At 43.9% G+C, this 12,450-nt stretch overlaps 1 protein-coding gene across 1 annotated transcript; it reads right to left on the bottom strand.

Moving 5' to 3' along the window:
* Positions 1-5,193: 5,193 nt before the first annotated feature.
* KRT6A (keratin 6A) lies at positions 5,194-10,449 on the bottom strand. Its single transcript, XM_055396123.2, has 9 exons — positions 9,860-10,449; positions 8,730-8,944; positions 8,329-8,389; positions 8,095-8,190; positions 7,805-7,969; positions 7,214-7,339; positions 6,203-6,423; positions 5,952-5,986; positions 5,194-5,840 (listed from the first exon to the last, which is right to left on the bottom strand). Exons 1-9 carry the CDS (start codon positions 10,397-10,399, stop codon positions 5,584-5,586), a joined length of 1,716 nt encoding a protein of 571 aa, XP_055252098.2. The 5' UTR covers positions 10,400-10,449; the 3' UTR covers positions 5,194-5,583.
* Between the last annotated feature and the right edge of the window lie 2,001 nt (positions 10,450-12,450).

The raw sequence follows: 12,450 nt of genomic DNA, 5'->3' as shown, positions 1-12,450 counted from the left end.
TTTGGTTATGTTCAGAAGTCTCTCATTCTTATATTTATATTTAAAATGCATAGCATTTAAAATATTAAGCAATAATTGATGCTAGAAATGTTACTGTTCCTTTCTTGCGCTACATGGAAACAATTGGGTTCAATGAAGACATCATTGTGCTCAGGGCCTTCACTTTTCTGAGCCTGTTGGGGGTCACCTGAAAGTTGTCTACAATACATCAGGTTTACCATCATCAGAAATTTCATTCCCAAATATATTAGTGTTCTTCTCACTGGAACAACCTCCTTTACTACTTAATCAAATTTTGTATCACTGGAAGTCCAGTGGATACAATGAGAGAGAATAGTATGTAAACAGCCATGCACCAATCTCCCAGATTAAATACTGATCCATGTTTCTTGGTATTATCTCATCTTATTCCCCTACTTCTCCTATTGAAATCTTCTACTTTTTTGTTGATATATCTTCAAGAAAATGAAGACATTAAGTCACTTCACTTGATATTTACATACATGCCTAAGTAAGAATGACTTTTTAATCTAACTGTATAACAGTTTTATATCAATAGCAACAGTTGCTTCATAATGAAACTGAATGCCCATTTATGTTCATTTTTCTGGTTATTTCAGAAATGTCTTTTTGTGCTGGTTTACTTGAAACAACATCCTAACTAGATTCTTAGGTCTCTTAAGATTATTTCATACTGTAATAGATCCCTTTTGAATGCCATTCATCTGTGGACAAATTGCTTTTTTTCTCTAGGATATTTACATTCCGGATTTGGTTCATTGTTTCCTGTTTGTGTCACATAACTTCTGACCCCAGTTTTTCCTGTGTACTAGCTAGAGAAGGCAATGTCACCCCACTCCAGTGTTCTTGCCTGGAGAATCCCGGGGACAGGGGAGCCTGGTGGGCTGCCATCTATGGGATCGCACAGAGTCGGACATGACTGAAGCGACTTAGCAGCAGCAGCAGCAGCAGTTCTATGGGCAAATTAGGTTTATTCCATTGTTTCAGGGAAAATTATGTCCCAGCTGGTCCTGTGTGCTTTATATTGCATGAAATTGTGAGGCACATAATACTAGCTGTCCAGTTTAGTGATGTTAAGACTGATCTGTAGTTTAGCTGTAGTTCCAGCCTTATCCCTTCATTAAAAAGTGCCGAGTGAATCTGTCTAATATTTTAACATTCACTGGTCAATTCCCACATTGACTATTTCTTTAGATGTTGCAAATTCACAGTTTTGAATTTAATATCCCTCCTCTGCATTTATCAACTGGGAGTCATCCATACAGATGGAATCTTTAGTGTTTACATTTTAGATAACCTAGGCTGCCGTCTATGGGGTCGCACAGAGTCGGACACGACAGAAGCGACTTAGCAGCAGCAGTATGTATATTATTCAGACAGGAAAGGCAGAATAAGTGCTTCTTTCTTATACTTTTGAAATTTTTATAATACTAATTTGGGATCCCAGTAATTTCCAAATGCAATCAAGGAAGTTTTGCTTGTTATTTTGGTTTTATATAATTATAAACTCACAGTTGAAAAAAACATATTTGATTTGTTTCAGTCCATTGAAGGCATTAATCCTTTTGATGCATAAACCATCCCATTTTAGGCCACTTGAGTTCTTCAGATTGGCTCCTGCATCTTTTTGACAGGGCCCCATTAGACTCCAAAAGCTTCTTTGTTGACAGGAACAGTTGTCTCAAGGTTATCTTATACTTATCTGAAAACAGACATGGAATTAGCCATTTCTGTGAGTAGTTCTGGTGTCTTTACTGGGAAGTGATATTTATAAGCTAGAATTTTCATGCTATGCATGCTCTTCATTACTGGGTTCTTCTAGATTTGAAGTTCTTTTCAAAAGACAGAGGTTGAAATACATAAAAACTGATTAAAAAATCAGAAGTTTGTAGCTATATTTCAAGTTTTAATAGAAGAAAACGGGATGATTTTATAACTGTTTATTTTACTAGCTTTGAAAATCTTAGCTCTAAATGACATATTACTTATTTGCTCTATCCTACAACAAACCTACGATAGTAGCAAAATAACAGTACTAATATTAAGACAAAAGAAAGGTCTACTAAATGCAATTTCCAATTTCTTTGTGGTTACACTCTCCATGTGCTATGAAAAAAATCAGACTAGGCAAGAGGAATGGAGAGACAGAAAATGGGGATGAAGGGAAACTTTCATGAGAATCCAGATAATCGCTAGCCTTGCAGTTGCAAACAGAGCAGGAAAGAAAGGTCTTCCATTATTCAATTTGATGGAGAGGAGTTTCTTAAGTGACAGAGTACAGTTGCAGATGGCAGTGGGGCTCAAGAAGGGGCTCTATAGTTACATGTGGAGTCTGGGACAGTAAGAGTGTTGGGAAATAGCACATCTGAGTGGGCCAGCCTCCAAGACCCAAAGAGGATGGTTTTCCTCCCCTACTCACTTTCTAGTGCTAAAGGAATACCCTTGGAGTCCAGTAGGTGACAGACTTGAAGAGAAAGGATGGCCCAGAGAAAGTCATGGTCCAAGGGATCCAGCTGTTGTCAGAGATGGACTCCTTAACACCTTTTTCCTCTAGTCCTGAGGAATACTGTTAGGTTTTCTCAAGGCCAAGTATAATGAAGAGTTAGCTATCATGGGAATCCATGGGGATGCCTCCTGGGGCAGGCAGCAGGCAGAGCAATCAGGACCTGTAGAAATGTTCCCTCCGCTTGCTGTGCTGAACCCTCTGCCCCCACCACGAGCTGTGATGCCATTCATTAATCTGTGCTGGGGATTCTAGCCAATATAGCTAGACTCTACCTTGCGTGGCTTGCAAGTGATCATCCTGGATCACAGTGGATTCAGATAAGGTGAATTTTGGATATAACTTCTAACTGGAAAAAATTCTCCTATTTCAGGTTGTTATTTAAAAGATGTATTTTCTGTATTTTCCAGGTGTACAGACCTGATTTTGAAGGAGGCAATTGGCTAGCCTCCTTAGGAGTCAAATCCAGTATTTAACTACCTTTGGTACTACTGAGTCCTTCCTTGCTTCAAAAACAAGTCTTTGCTGTTTCAAAAGAAATATGTTTCTTCTTATTCAGTCCTCAATGGGCAAACAAAATCAGTCTGAAAGTTTTAATATCATGCACCTTAATCAAGAGATTGAATCTTTTCTTCCTTAATACCAGAAAGTGTAACTACATTTAATCTCAGATGTCATAGAATGAAGACATCGTGGGGAATACACTTTCTCTTTTGAAATAACAAGGTTCAACATCAGAAAATTTAGAAAGTACACAACTTGAAAAAATACAGTAATGGACTTTAAATCAACATGAGATTATCAATATTATTTTTTCATAAGTCATTCAATAATTTCTCTGTATCTCTGTCCCTCCAACTGTCTTTCTGTTTCTTTGTGACTCTTTCTCTACGTTTCTTGCTTTATGGTTTTGTGTGAAAATTAGTTTAGTAAAAAATACAGATGATTCCTTGAGCCCCATAGCTTAAGTGTTTTTCATAATAGCTACTTTTCATTTAGTCATGTGTCTCCTTAGGCCCTCTTTGGGTAACACACTTTGTTAGATTTTTCTTGTCTTCAAGACCTAGAAAGCTTTGAGGAACTCTGCCCAGGTGTTTTGTAGATGTCCAAAATTGGGATTTTTCTGATGTTATCTCATGAATAGACTGGAGTTATGGTGTTTGGGAGGAAGACCACAGAGGTGTCCTGCACTTCTCATCGCATCATATCAGGATACATGCTATAAAAAAATCTTATTACTATTGGCATTAGCCTTGATCACCTGGCCAAGGAAGTATCTGGTTGATTTCTCTGCAGTAAAGTCACTCTTTCCCCCCATTTTTAGACTGTACTCTTTGGAAGGAGTTCGTTGTACCCAGCCCACACAGCAGGGAGTGCTCGTTCACTCCTTCTTTGAATGGGAACCACATATGTAACTAAAAGAAATTCTTTTGCCTGAGACTTGACAATCACCCCTTATTAATTAATTTAGTCAACTACATTCACATCAGTAGGTTCTATGAATAATTATTTCACAATACATGTTTTATTCCAATACATTATGTTCTATTTATTTATGGCTCAAGTTGTTCCACTTTGGCTACTAAGAGTTCTTACGATGTCTTTTTTGACTATTTCTTCATTTTTGCCTCTAAAAGATGCTCCAAGATCATCTTTGTATATATTTCACCCCATTCTTAGAATCTCCTTGATTTCTAGAATCTCCTGTATCTCCTTGGTTCCTCAGAAGGAAACTTTAATTCCTAAAGGTATTAGGCGGAATTCTCCAGAGGTATAAACCTGGAATTAGGGACATGGACAAAACAATGACTAGCTCTCAAGAAGAAGATGACTGATCTACCTTGCACTGTATCCTGACAATTCTTTTCCCATTCATAGAAGTCAAAGGAAGCCAAGACATAGCTGAGAGAGGTTTCAAGACCATGTCTTTGGAGCAGCAAAGATCCGACTTCTTTGAGTCTCTGTGAGAGGCTTTTGGGGTGAGGAAGAAGGCTTTCCCATTCCTATTTTGTCTCTACACTTCAAAAAATTAGCACCTGCATTTTGTTTCTAAGTCTGTGGATCCTGAAATTGACCAGTGTTTCCAATATTTCCTGGTAGAAAGTTTATTGGGATTCATATCCAAAAAGTGCAAGTTCTTGCATTTGTTGTGTTTCTTCAAGATACATGGCTAGAAGCATACTTTCAATTCAGGAATGTGAGCATTTGAATTATTCCTGATACATGTTGTCAGGCAGTTTCTTGGTCATGAGGCACTTTATATATATCAAATATCTTACCCTCTAGTCAATGTTCTTCTGATCTAATTAGGCTGAAATATGATTCTCTGAGGATGATGAATGACAACAGGTGCAGAAGGAGGTAGAATCATAAAGAGAAGTCAGAGAAACTAAACTGCTGAGACCTGATCCGAGCAGTAAAACCAGACTTTACAATGACGATGGACCCAGATCCCTCCCACTCCACATGCCAAAGTGTTCTGAGAGGACTGCTGAGCATCAGGATGCTAAACTGCTGTTTCTTGAATTTATCTAAACAAGGAGAGTAAAGCACATGGGAACTGGGCATATGCTTCATTCCCGAGAAGGCATTTATCAGATGAAAACCTCAAGAACCACTGGTGACAAAGAAAGGCTATATGGAACCACACATTATATTATAAATCTGCTTTATTTAGCAATACAAGTGAGCAAAGAGCAGAGGAAGCACCACAGGGATACAAACCCTGTACATCAAAGAACCAGTCACTTGTACTTTAACGATCACTGCAAGGGAGGAACACAGCACCTCTGAGATGGGACCTCCTGGGCCAGTGGAAAGCAAGGGGGATTGCCCTGTAATGGAGTAGGACCCAAGCGGTGACCTTCCAGTGGTGAACAATGGAACCTCATGGGTAACAGGTTTTGGGAGAGAGAAGATGAGGGCACTCAGTAACTTCAGTTCTAACTCATGGAGTAAGAGAAGAAGGGAGCAGAAGAGAGGAAGTAATTGGAGGAGAGGGCGGTGAAGCTGGAGAGGGAGCCTGAGACACTGTGGGAGTTTGAGCCCATGACAGAACTTCAGTGCTTGTAGCTCTTCCTGCTGGAGGAGGAGGAGGTGGTGGTGTATTTGATGGTGGAACTGCTGCCCCCAGAAGAGCTGAAGCCACCCCCTATGGCTCTGCCACTGCCAGAGCTGAAGCCACCTCCGAGGCTGTGCCCGCTGCTGTAGGAGTAGCCACTTCCTCCGCCCACGCCTAGGCCACTGCCGAGACCGCCGGCACCGCCATAGCCACCGGCACCGCCATAGCCACCAGAGACGGTGGACTGCACCACGGCTGCGGAGGCAAAGGGACAAGGTCAGGACAAGATGGTGAGCTCACTCTGCCACACAAGAGTCCAGCTACAGGGACACAGGGCGAGGGATGGGGCCAGGGGAGGGTACTTACAGATGTTGACTTGCCCAACGCCTTCCCCACTCAGCCTAGGAGAGAGGAGACACAGCCACGATGAGACCCAGAGCCACAGCTGGCCCCGCAGGGGAAGCCTCCGTGTGAGGAGAGTCCCCAGGAACCTGCCTTCTCGGTGCTCCTCTGGGAGCAGCACTGTGACCAGCACTAGAGAGCCTCCCCCTTGGGCTCACTGGCTGGACTTCTTGGAGATGCAGCCAGATGAGGAGGAGGGTGTGTGAGCTCCTCACCTGCACTCCTCGCCTTCCAGCAGCTTCCTATAGGTGGCAATCTCCACGTCCAGGGCCAGCTTGACATTCATGAGCTCCTGGTACTCCTTCAGCAGCCGTGCCATGTCCTGCTTGGCCTTCTGCAGAGCGTCCTCCAGGTCCGTCAGCTTGCTCCTGGCGTCCTTGAGGGCCAGCTCCCCACGCTGCTCAGCGTCGGCGATGGCGGATTGCAGGCTGGCGCACTAGAGGGGAGGAGCGGCAGAGGAGCCTGAGTCTGGACTCCAGGGGAGAGGAAAGAGATCTACTCTCCCAGGGAGGAAGAGCTCTAGAGCCCAGATCTCTCGGAAAAGGAGGTTTGATTCTTTTTGTCCAATCTTTCTCCAAACTACAAACCTTAACTAGTCTCAGTGTCCCTAAAGAAAACCTATTCCCCTCTGTGTTAACCACACCAAGGAGGATGGGGTTGGGAGACGCCACAGTAGAAAAAAGCCAGGGCACATGGAAAGAAATGGAACTACTGCCTTGTTTTGAATGTTGACAGTTTGGGTAAGTTTATGTGGATGTATAATAACTTACACAAAACCGCAAACATTCTCACTGAGAAGACGATTTCATCTGAAACTCTTGAGACCTTGCCTTCCTTCCACTTTACAGTCTTGGATAACCCTCATTTGTCCTGTGCCTTTTCTCAGCTTCTTTTTCATATTGAAAATGGGCATATTTGCAGCAGTCTTCTTCGCATTTTCTGACCTGAAATTTTCTTTGCCTACATGTGTCTTGTATTCCCACATCAATCATTCCCCTTACAGAATCTCACTAATGCCTCTAGACTGTATCTTTGTCCCACTGACCAGTGGGAATTGGTCTGTCCTGAGTTTGTTTCCTGCTTGTAAGTTGGGCTCCATATCTCTAACCTGAGGGAGCTCTTCTTGCTTTTCCCTCAGTGCCCAGAAATTTCCCACATGATGGTTGATGATACCTGATAATCTAGGAAAGAAATAACGCTTTTCTTCTCTATGGACCCCTCCATACCTGCTTCTTGACGTGGTCGATCTCAGATCTCAGCCTCTGGATCACACGGTTGATCTCAGAGATCTCCTGCTTGGTGTTGCGCAGGTCATCCCCGTGTCTGCCTGCCGTCACCTGCAGCTCCTCGTACTATAAACCAGAGGGAGACAAAGTGGTGTCCATAGGCTTCACAGGACACTAACCAAGGTCTTCTCAAATCAAAACTAATGGTTTCTCCACAAGACATTGTATGAAAATTGGTGTTACTAGGTCACTGACATTGTACCCATCACATACCATCCTTGGTAGTACCACTGACTGGTTCTCTTCAGGACAAGCAATGTGTGTACTATTGCTAAGAACCAGCATCAGGGTAAATCTAAAGCAAAGATCACTCTGCCTTTATCTACAGCAGCTTTTGTCCTACATTTGGGTCTTTGACCTACTAGACTTGGACATAATTACCCGAAAGATCCACCCTGTTAGATCAGGGTACATGTCTTTTGAGAGGTCCCCCACTTCTTAGTTGTACTTTCCCCACTGAAGTCTATAGCCTCATTGATGTTCTCAGAGGAGGGACAGGGATTCTTCATCAGCTGCCGCCTCACCACTCACCTTGGACTGGTACCAGGACTCAGCCTCAGCCCGGCTCCTCTGAGCGATCTCCTCATATTGGGCTTTGACTTCAGCGATGATGCTGTCCAGGTCCAGGTTGCGGTTGTTGTCCATGGAGAGGACCACAGAAGTGTCTGAGATGTGGGTTTGCATCTGAGCCAGTTCCTGCAGAACAAGAGACCATCCGATCGTCGTTGGTCATGCCATTTAGAGAGGCACCCAGCCAGAGATTTTCCACCCTTTGCAAATCTCAGTATAATCAATAATGCAGAATGTGAAAAGATGCTTACTGCGTCATAGAAGGTTCTTAGGAAGTTGATCTCATCTGTGAGAGCGTCTACCTTGGCTTGTAGTTCAACCTTGTTCATGTAAGCAGCATCCACATCCTGGGGACGAAGCCAACAGACTGGGATCAGATGAGCCCTCCTGCCCAGTCTGCTCCTCTTTTAGTCTCCCTGATACACTTTTCTCAGAGTCCTCCCCTTCAGCAAAGAAACCAGAACCCCTAATCTGACTCATCTCACCTTCTTCAGATTCACAAATTCATTCTCTGCTACTGTGCGCTTGTTGATTTCATCTTCATATCTGGAATTAGAAAGGATAAAATCTAATTGAGTCAGGGGTGAAGATGATACAGAAAAGGCAGCCTGGAATTTCAACTTCCCAGAATGGATATATGCAAATGGGACTTTCCTGCCAGTAAACTTCAAAGGTGAATTTTGTGGTCACTGTATTATTTACTCCATTACTCTACCCGTAAGGGCATGGCCCTTATGTCTTCCAGAGTTTGTGTTTAGGTAAGAATTGTGGTTTCATTTTCATGGACATGTTTTACTAAGATCATGCCCTCATTTGAACCTGATCATATAATTAGCTTGAAATGTGGGCTTCAGGAAACTGAGCCTTTTTGTCTCCTGTAACTCACTTGTTCTTGAAGTCCTCCACTGTGTCCTGCATCCCCCTGAGCTCCGAGTCCAGGCGGCCTCTCTCCCCAACGATGCTATCCAGCTGTCTCCTGAGGCTGTTGATGTACTGTTCGAACAAAGGCTCCAGGTTCTGCCTTACAGTCTTGGTGCCCTGCTCCTGCAGCAGGGTCCACTTGGTGTCCAGGACCTTGTTCTGCTGCTCCAGGAATCGGACCTGCAGGGAGACGAGATGGTTATCTGTGAATTGACAAGTCCCCAGGCCTATCTGGTGGTGCTGGGCTGCTCCAGAGCCTGTATAGAGGCTCCAGCTGACAGTTCTGGTCCCCCGACTTTTTAGCTTCCCACCACACAGGTCTCATGGCCGAGTTTCCCCAGGGAGCTGTCAGATGTTCCCTCCCTCTCAATTCTGGAGATATCTGTCAGTGACTTTTCACCTTTCTGTTCTTCCTTTTGATAAGCACAATCACAAATGTAATTTAAAAATCATATTTTCTCATATATTGCACAGAGGTTTTTAAAGAGCATATCTCAGTTAAAGGAATGTTAAAATGTCTATAATCTAATGATTAAATTCTAATCCTATTAATAACTGGATTTAATCCTGTTTCCTATTTAGAGTATGAGTCCCTCTGAAGTACACTCTCTTAGTGGTTATGATCTGGTTCTACAAGTTGAGTATTTCTATGGGTAGTCACATATTTTTGAGTCTTTTTTCCCCTGTAATTTCAAATTTTTTTTAAATTTTCTTTCCTTCTGCCCCTACACCCACCAGCTCAACTAAGGCTGAAGTACATTTTCCACTGTAATTCCCTTTTTAATTTCTTACACTGTTCAACAGATCAAGCTAACTCATTCCATTCTTTCATTTCATTTCTTTGCTTCAGGGTTATCAAGAATTGTGAATGCATCCCTCACAATTATGGAAGACATTTAAGAGATCAGTAATTGTAAATGGTTACCATCACCTTCTGCCTGGGGTCCACATGAAGCCTGCCCTGAATCCCAGTGGAGAGCTAGCCTGAGTCCCCTCTCTCTTGAATATCCCGAGGCTCCCTCTGGTAGGACATTGGTTGGGTCTCTCTTGGGCACTCTGCAATCCCCGTGGGAGGAGAAGATGCTCCCAGCTCACCTTGTCAATGAAGGAGGCAAACTTGTTGTTGAGGGTCTTGATCTGCTCCCGCTCCTCAGTCCTCACCCGCTGGATGGTGGGGTCGATTTGAAGGTTGAGGGGAGTCAGGAGACTCTGGTTGACGGTGACCTCTTGGATGCCTCCAGGGGGGCACACAGGAAAGCCAGGACCACCAAAGCCACCTCCGAAGCCAGCTCCACCACCGAGCCCAAAGCCGCTACCAGCCCCAGCACCAAAACCAAATCCACTCCCGGCTCCACCTCCGAAGCCATAGCCAGCTCCAACTCTGCCGCCATATCCACCACCAATGGCACAGCTGCCCCCTGCGATGGAGATCCTCTTGGAGCCCCCCAGGCCATAGAGGCTGCGACTGCCAAAGCCAGCTCCTCCACACACTCCAGTGAGGCCGCCACTGCCCCTGGAGCGGGACAGGGACACGCTGCTGAAGCCAGTGCGGCCGACCCCAGGGACTCTGGCTGAGCCGGCACTGAAGCCCCTGCGGCTGCTGCTTTGGGTCTTCACGGTGGATTTGTAAGACATGGTTCCTGAAGAAGAAGAGGTTGAGAAGGGGGTGAGAGGCGGAAGGCAGAGCTGAGAGGAGCAGATCTATGAGAGGAGCTTCCCGGCAGCAGCTTATATATGGAAAAAATGGGCCGGGCTCAGTCCTGGAAGGTGAGCCTGCAGATTGGGAAGGGCTGGGCTTTACAAATAGTGAGATCACCCCCTGCCTCTAGAAAGGTATGAAGTATGAATATTGCTTCTTTGGTTTCCTTTAGTCATGGAGAAATTCTTCTGGCTTCTAGCCTTAACTTGATCCCAACACAATACCACTGGATGTAAATTCACTGAAGTCATGGGTTAGTCATGTTCTCAAACAAAGGAGACAAGGAGCTGATCTGTGATAATTGTCCCCTCCTTCTGCTTACTCAGACACTCTTCTCTGTGCCCCCTTCCCACACAGGTTTTCTCCTCCACTCACACCACCCTTCCCACCAGGTTGAACTGTCTCTGAGGGCTAATAGGCATTTGCCCTGTGGTCTGAGCAAGAAGTGGCTTGTGGTGGTTTCTTGCCATGTTTGAACATGTCCTTCTGGATCTTCTGGTTGCCTTCCTGGTGGCCTGGCCTGGGAATTGGGGGCTACTTTGGGAACATGACCCTCCTTTGAAAGGCAAGAGGGACAAAGGAGATGAGTTTTTACAGCACAAGAACAACCTTGTCTTGTGTGGAACTGGCAGTTTCATGATCCTGGATGAGAGATCACCTAAGCCCACTCTGCCCAAAAAGCTGGTTTCTCATGGTTTCTACTCATTCCTGCACCTTTCTCCCCAGTGTTTGCTTTCCCATTGAGCTGGTGACTGTGTACATTTTTTTTCCTACCAAATGGAATTCATAGGCATCCTTTTCTCCAGTTTTTTGGAATGTTCACTTAGACCTTAATTTTAAGAATCTAAAATGAGTAGGACAAAAAGCATTAAGGGAATTCACTGAATTTATATTCTCATAGATTCTGACATTTCTTAGAGTCAGATACCTTAATGGGGTGTGTACAGAAAGTTGAGGGGCATATAGAAACAGTGAATCATAAAAATGTGTCTTTACAGACGTGATGATGTCACAAGTAACTTCCAAATTTATATTCCTAATCTCAGTGCTTGAAATCTTAAATCCCCAGACACATTCTTAGAAGGAGGGAAGGCTGTCAAGTGATCATGGTGTTTGGTTTAAGGGGGAAGGAGATTGTTTTAGTTTACAAAGTAAGTACTATTAGGAGTATTTAGAGCAATTGTAGACAGAGTGTTTTATAAGACTCTCTAGTTAAATGGACAGCCAGAGGAGGAAAGACAAACTCCCACACTGAGATGAGCCTGAGAAAAGCTCTTGTGACTATTTTATAAGCAATTCAATCTCTCCAGTGTTATGGAGGCAGTTTCCAGGGAAGCAGGGCATTCCCTATCCAAAGAAGTGCTTATTCAGTGTCCAGGTAAGAGATACCTTCTCAAGGCCGTGGAAGCAGCTCCTCTTCCTCCACCCTGGTTGCACAATACCTTACCAAGAAGTATTCTTCCACCCAATTCTGAGAAAGAAGCTTTCCTTCCCATGGCATGGTGTTCTGAGCAGAGTCTTTACGCTTGACATGGATGAGGCCGGGAGGGGTAAGAATGCTAGCAAGTCAAGTTGGAGCAGCATTCTGTTTTTCCAATACCCTGTTGTCTATGTCAATGTCCCATGTCTGTTTCTGCTTTCACATTGTAATAGGAGAGTTGAGTAGTGGTTGCAGCAGAATGGTATATGACCAGCAAAGCTTAAAAGATTTATTAGATGGCCCTTTAAAGAAAAATTTGCCAACCCCTGGCTAAGAGCAAGAGCTCTTGAGCCAAGCAAGGTACTTAGGCTCACAGGCTCTTGTGCGTCTTTATGCAAATTAATCATTTTTAGAGCTGTAAACTGGGGATGAAAATAGTACCTATCTCACAGTGCTATGAGGATTATGTGAAATAATTCATTCAAAGGTCTTTGCCTCTGTGTGCGCGTAAGTTCTCAATGAAGATGAGCTAATATCATCGTTATAATGGAAGTATGAAGAAGCTTG

Source organism: Moschus berezovskii, chromosome 6 (assembly GCF_049115385.1).
Source record: "Moschus berezovskii isolate FMDL1 chromosome 6, NW_MosBer_1.0, whole genome shotgun sequence".
In the NCBI taxonomy this organism is placed as follows: domain Eukaryota; kingdom Metazoa; phylum Chordata; class Mammalia; order Artiodactyla; family Moschidae; genus Moschus; species Moschus berezovskii.
Note: the sequence above shows the minus strand (reverse complement) of the source record. Positions and strands in the feature narration are given on the sequence as shown.

Coding starts and splice junctions, on each gene's coding strand:
- KRT6A (XM_055396123.2), bottom strand. CDS start 10,399: ATGTCTTACAAATCCACCGTGAAGACCCAAAGCAGCAGCCGCAGGGGC. Junction 7,970..8,094: donor TAAGAACCTTCTATGACGCA/GTAAGCATCTTT, acceptor CTTGTTCTGCAG/GAACTGGCTCAGATGCAAAC. Junction 7,340..7,804: donor AGTCCTGGTACCAGTCCAAG/GTGAGTGGTGAG, acceptor TCTGGTTTATAG/TACGAGGAGCTGCAGGTGAC.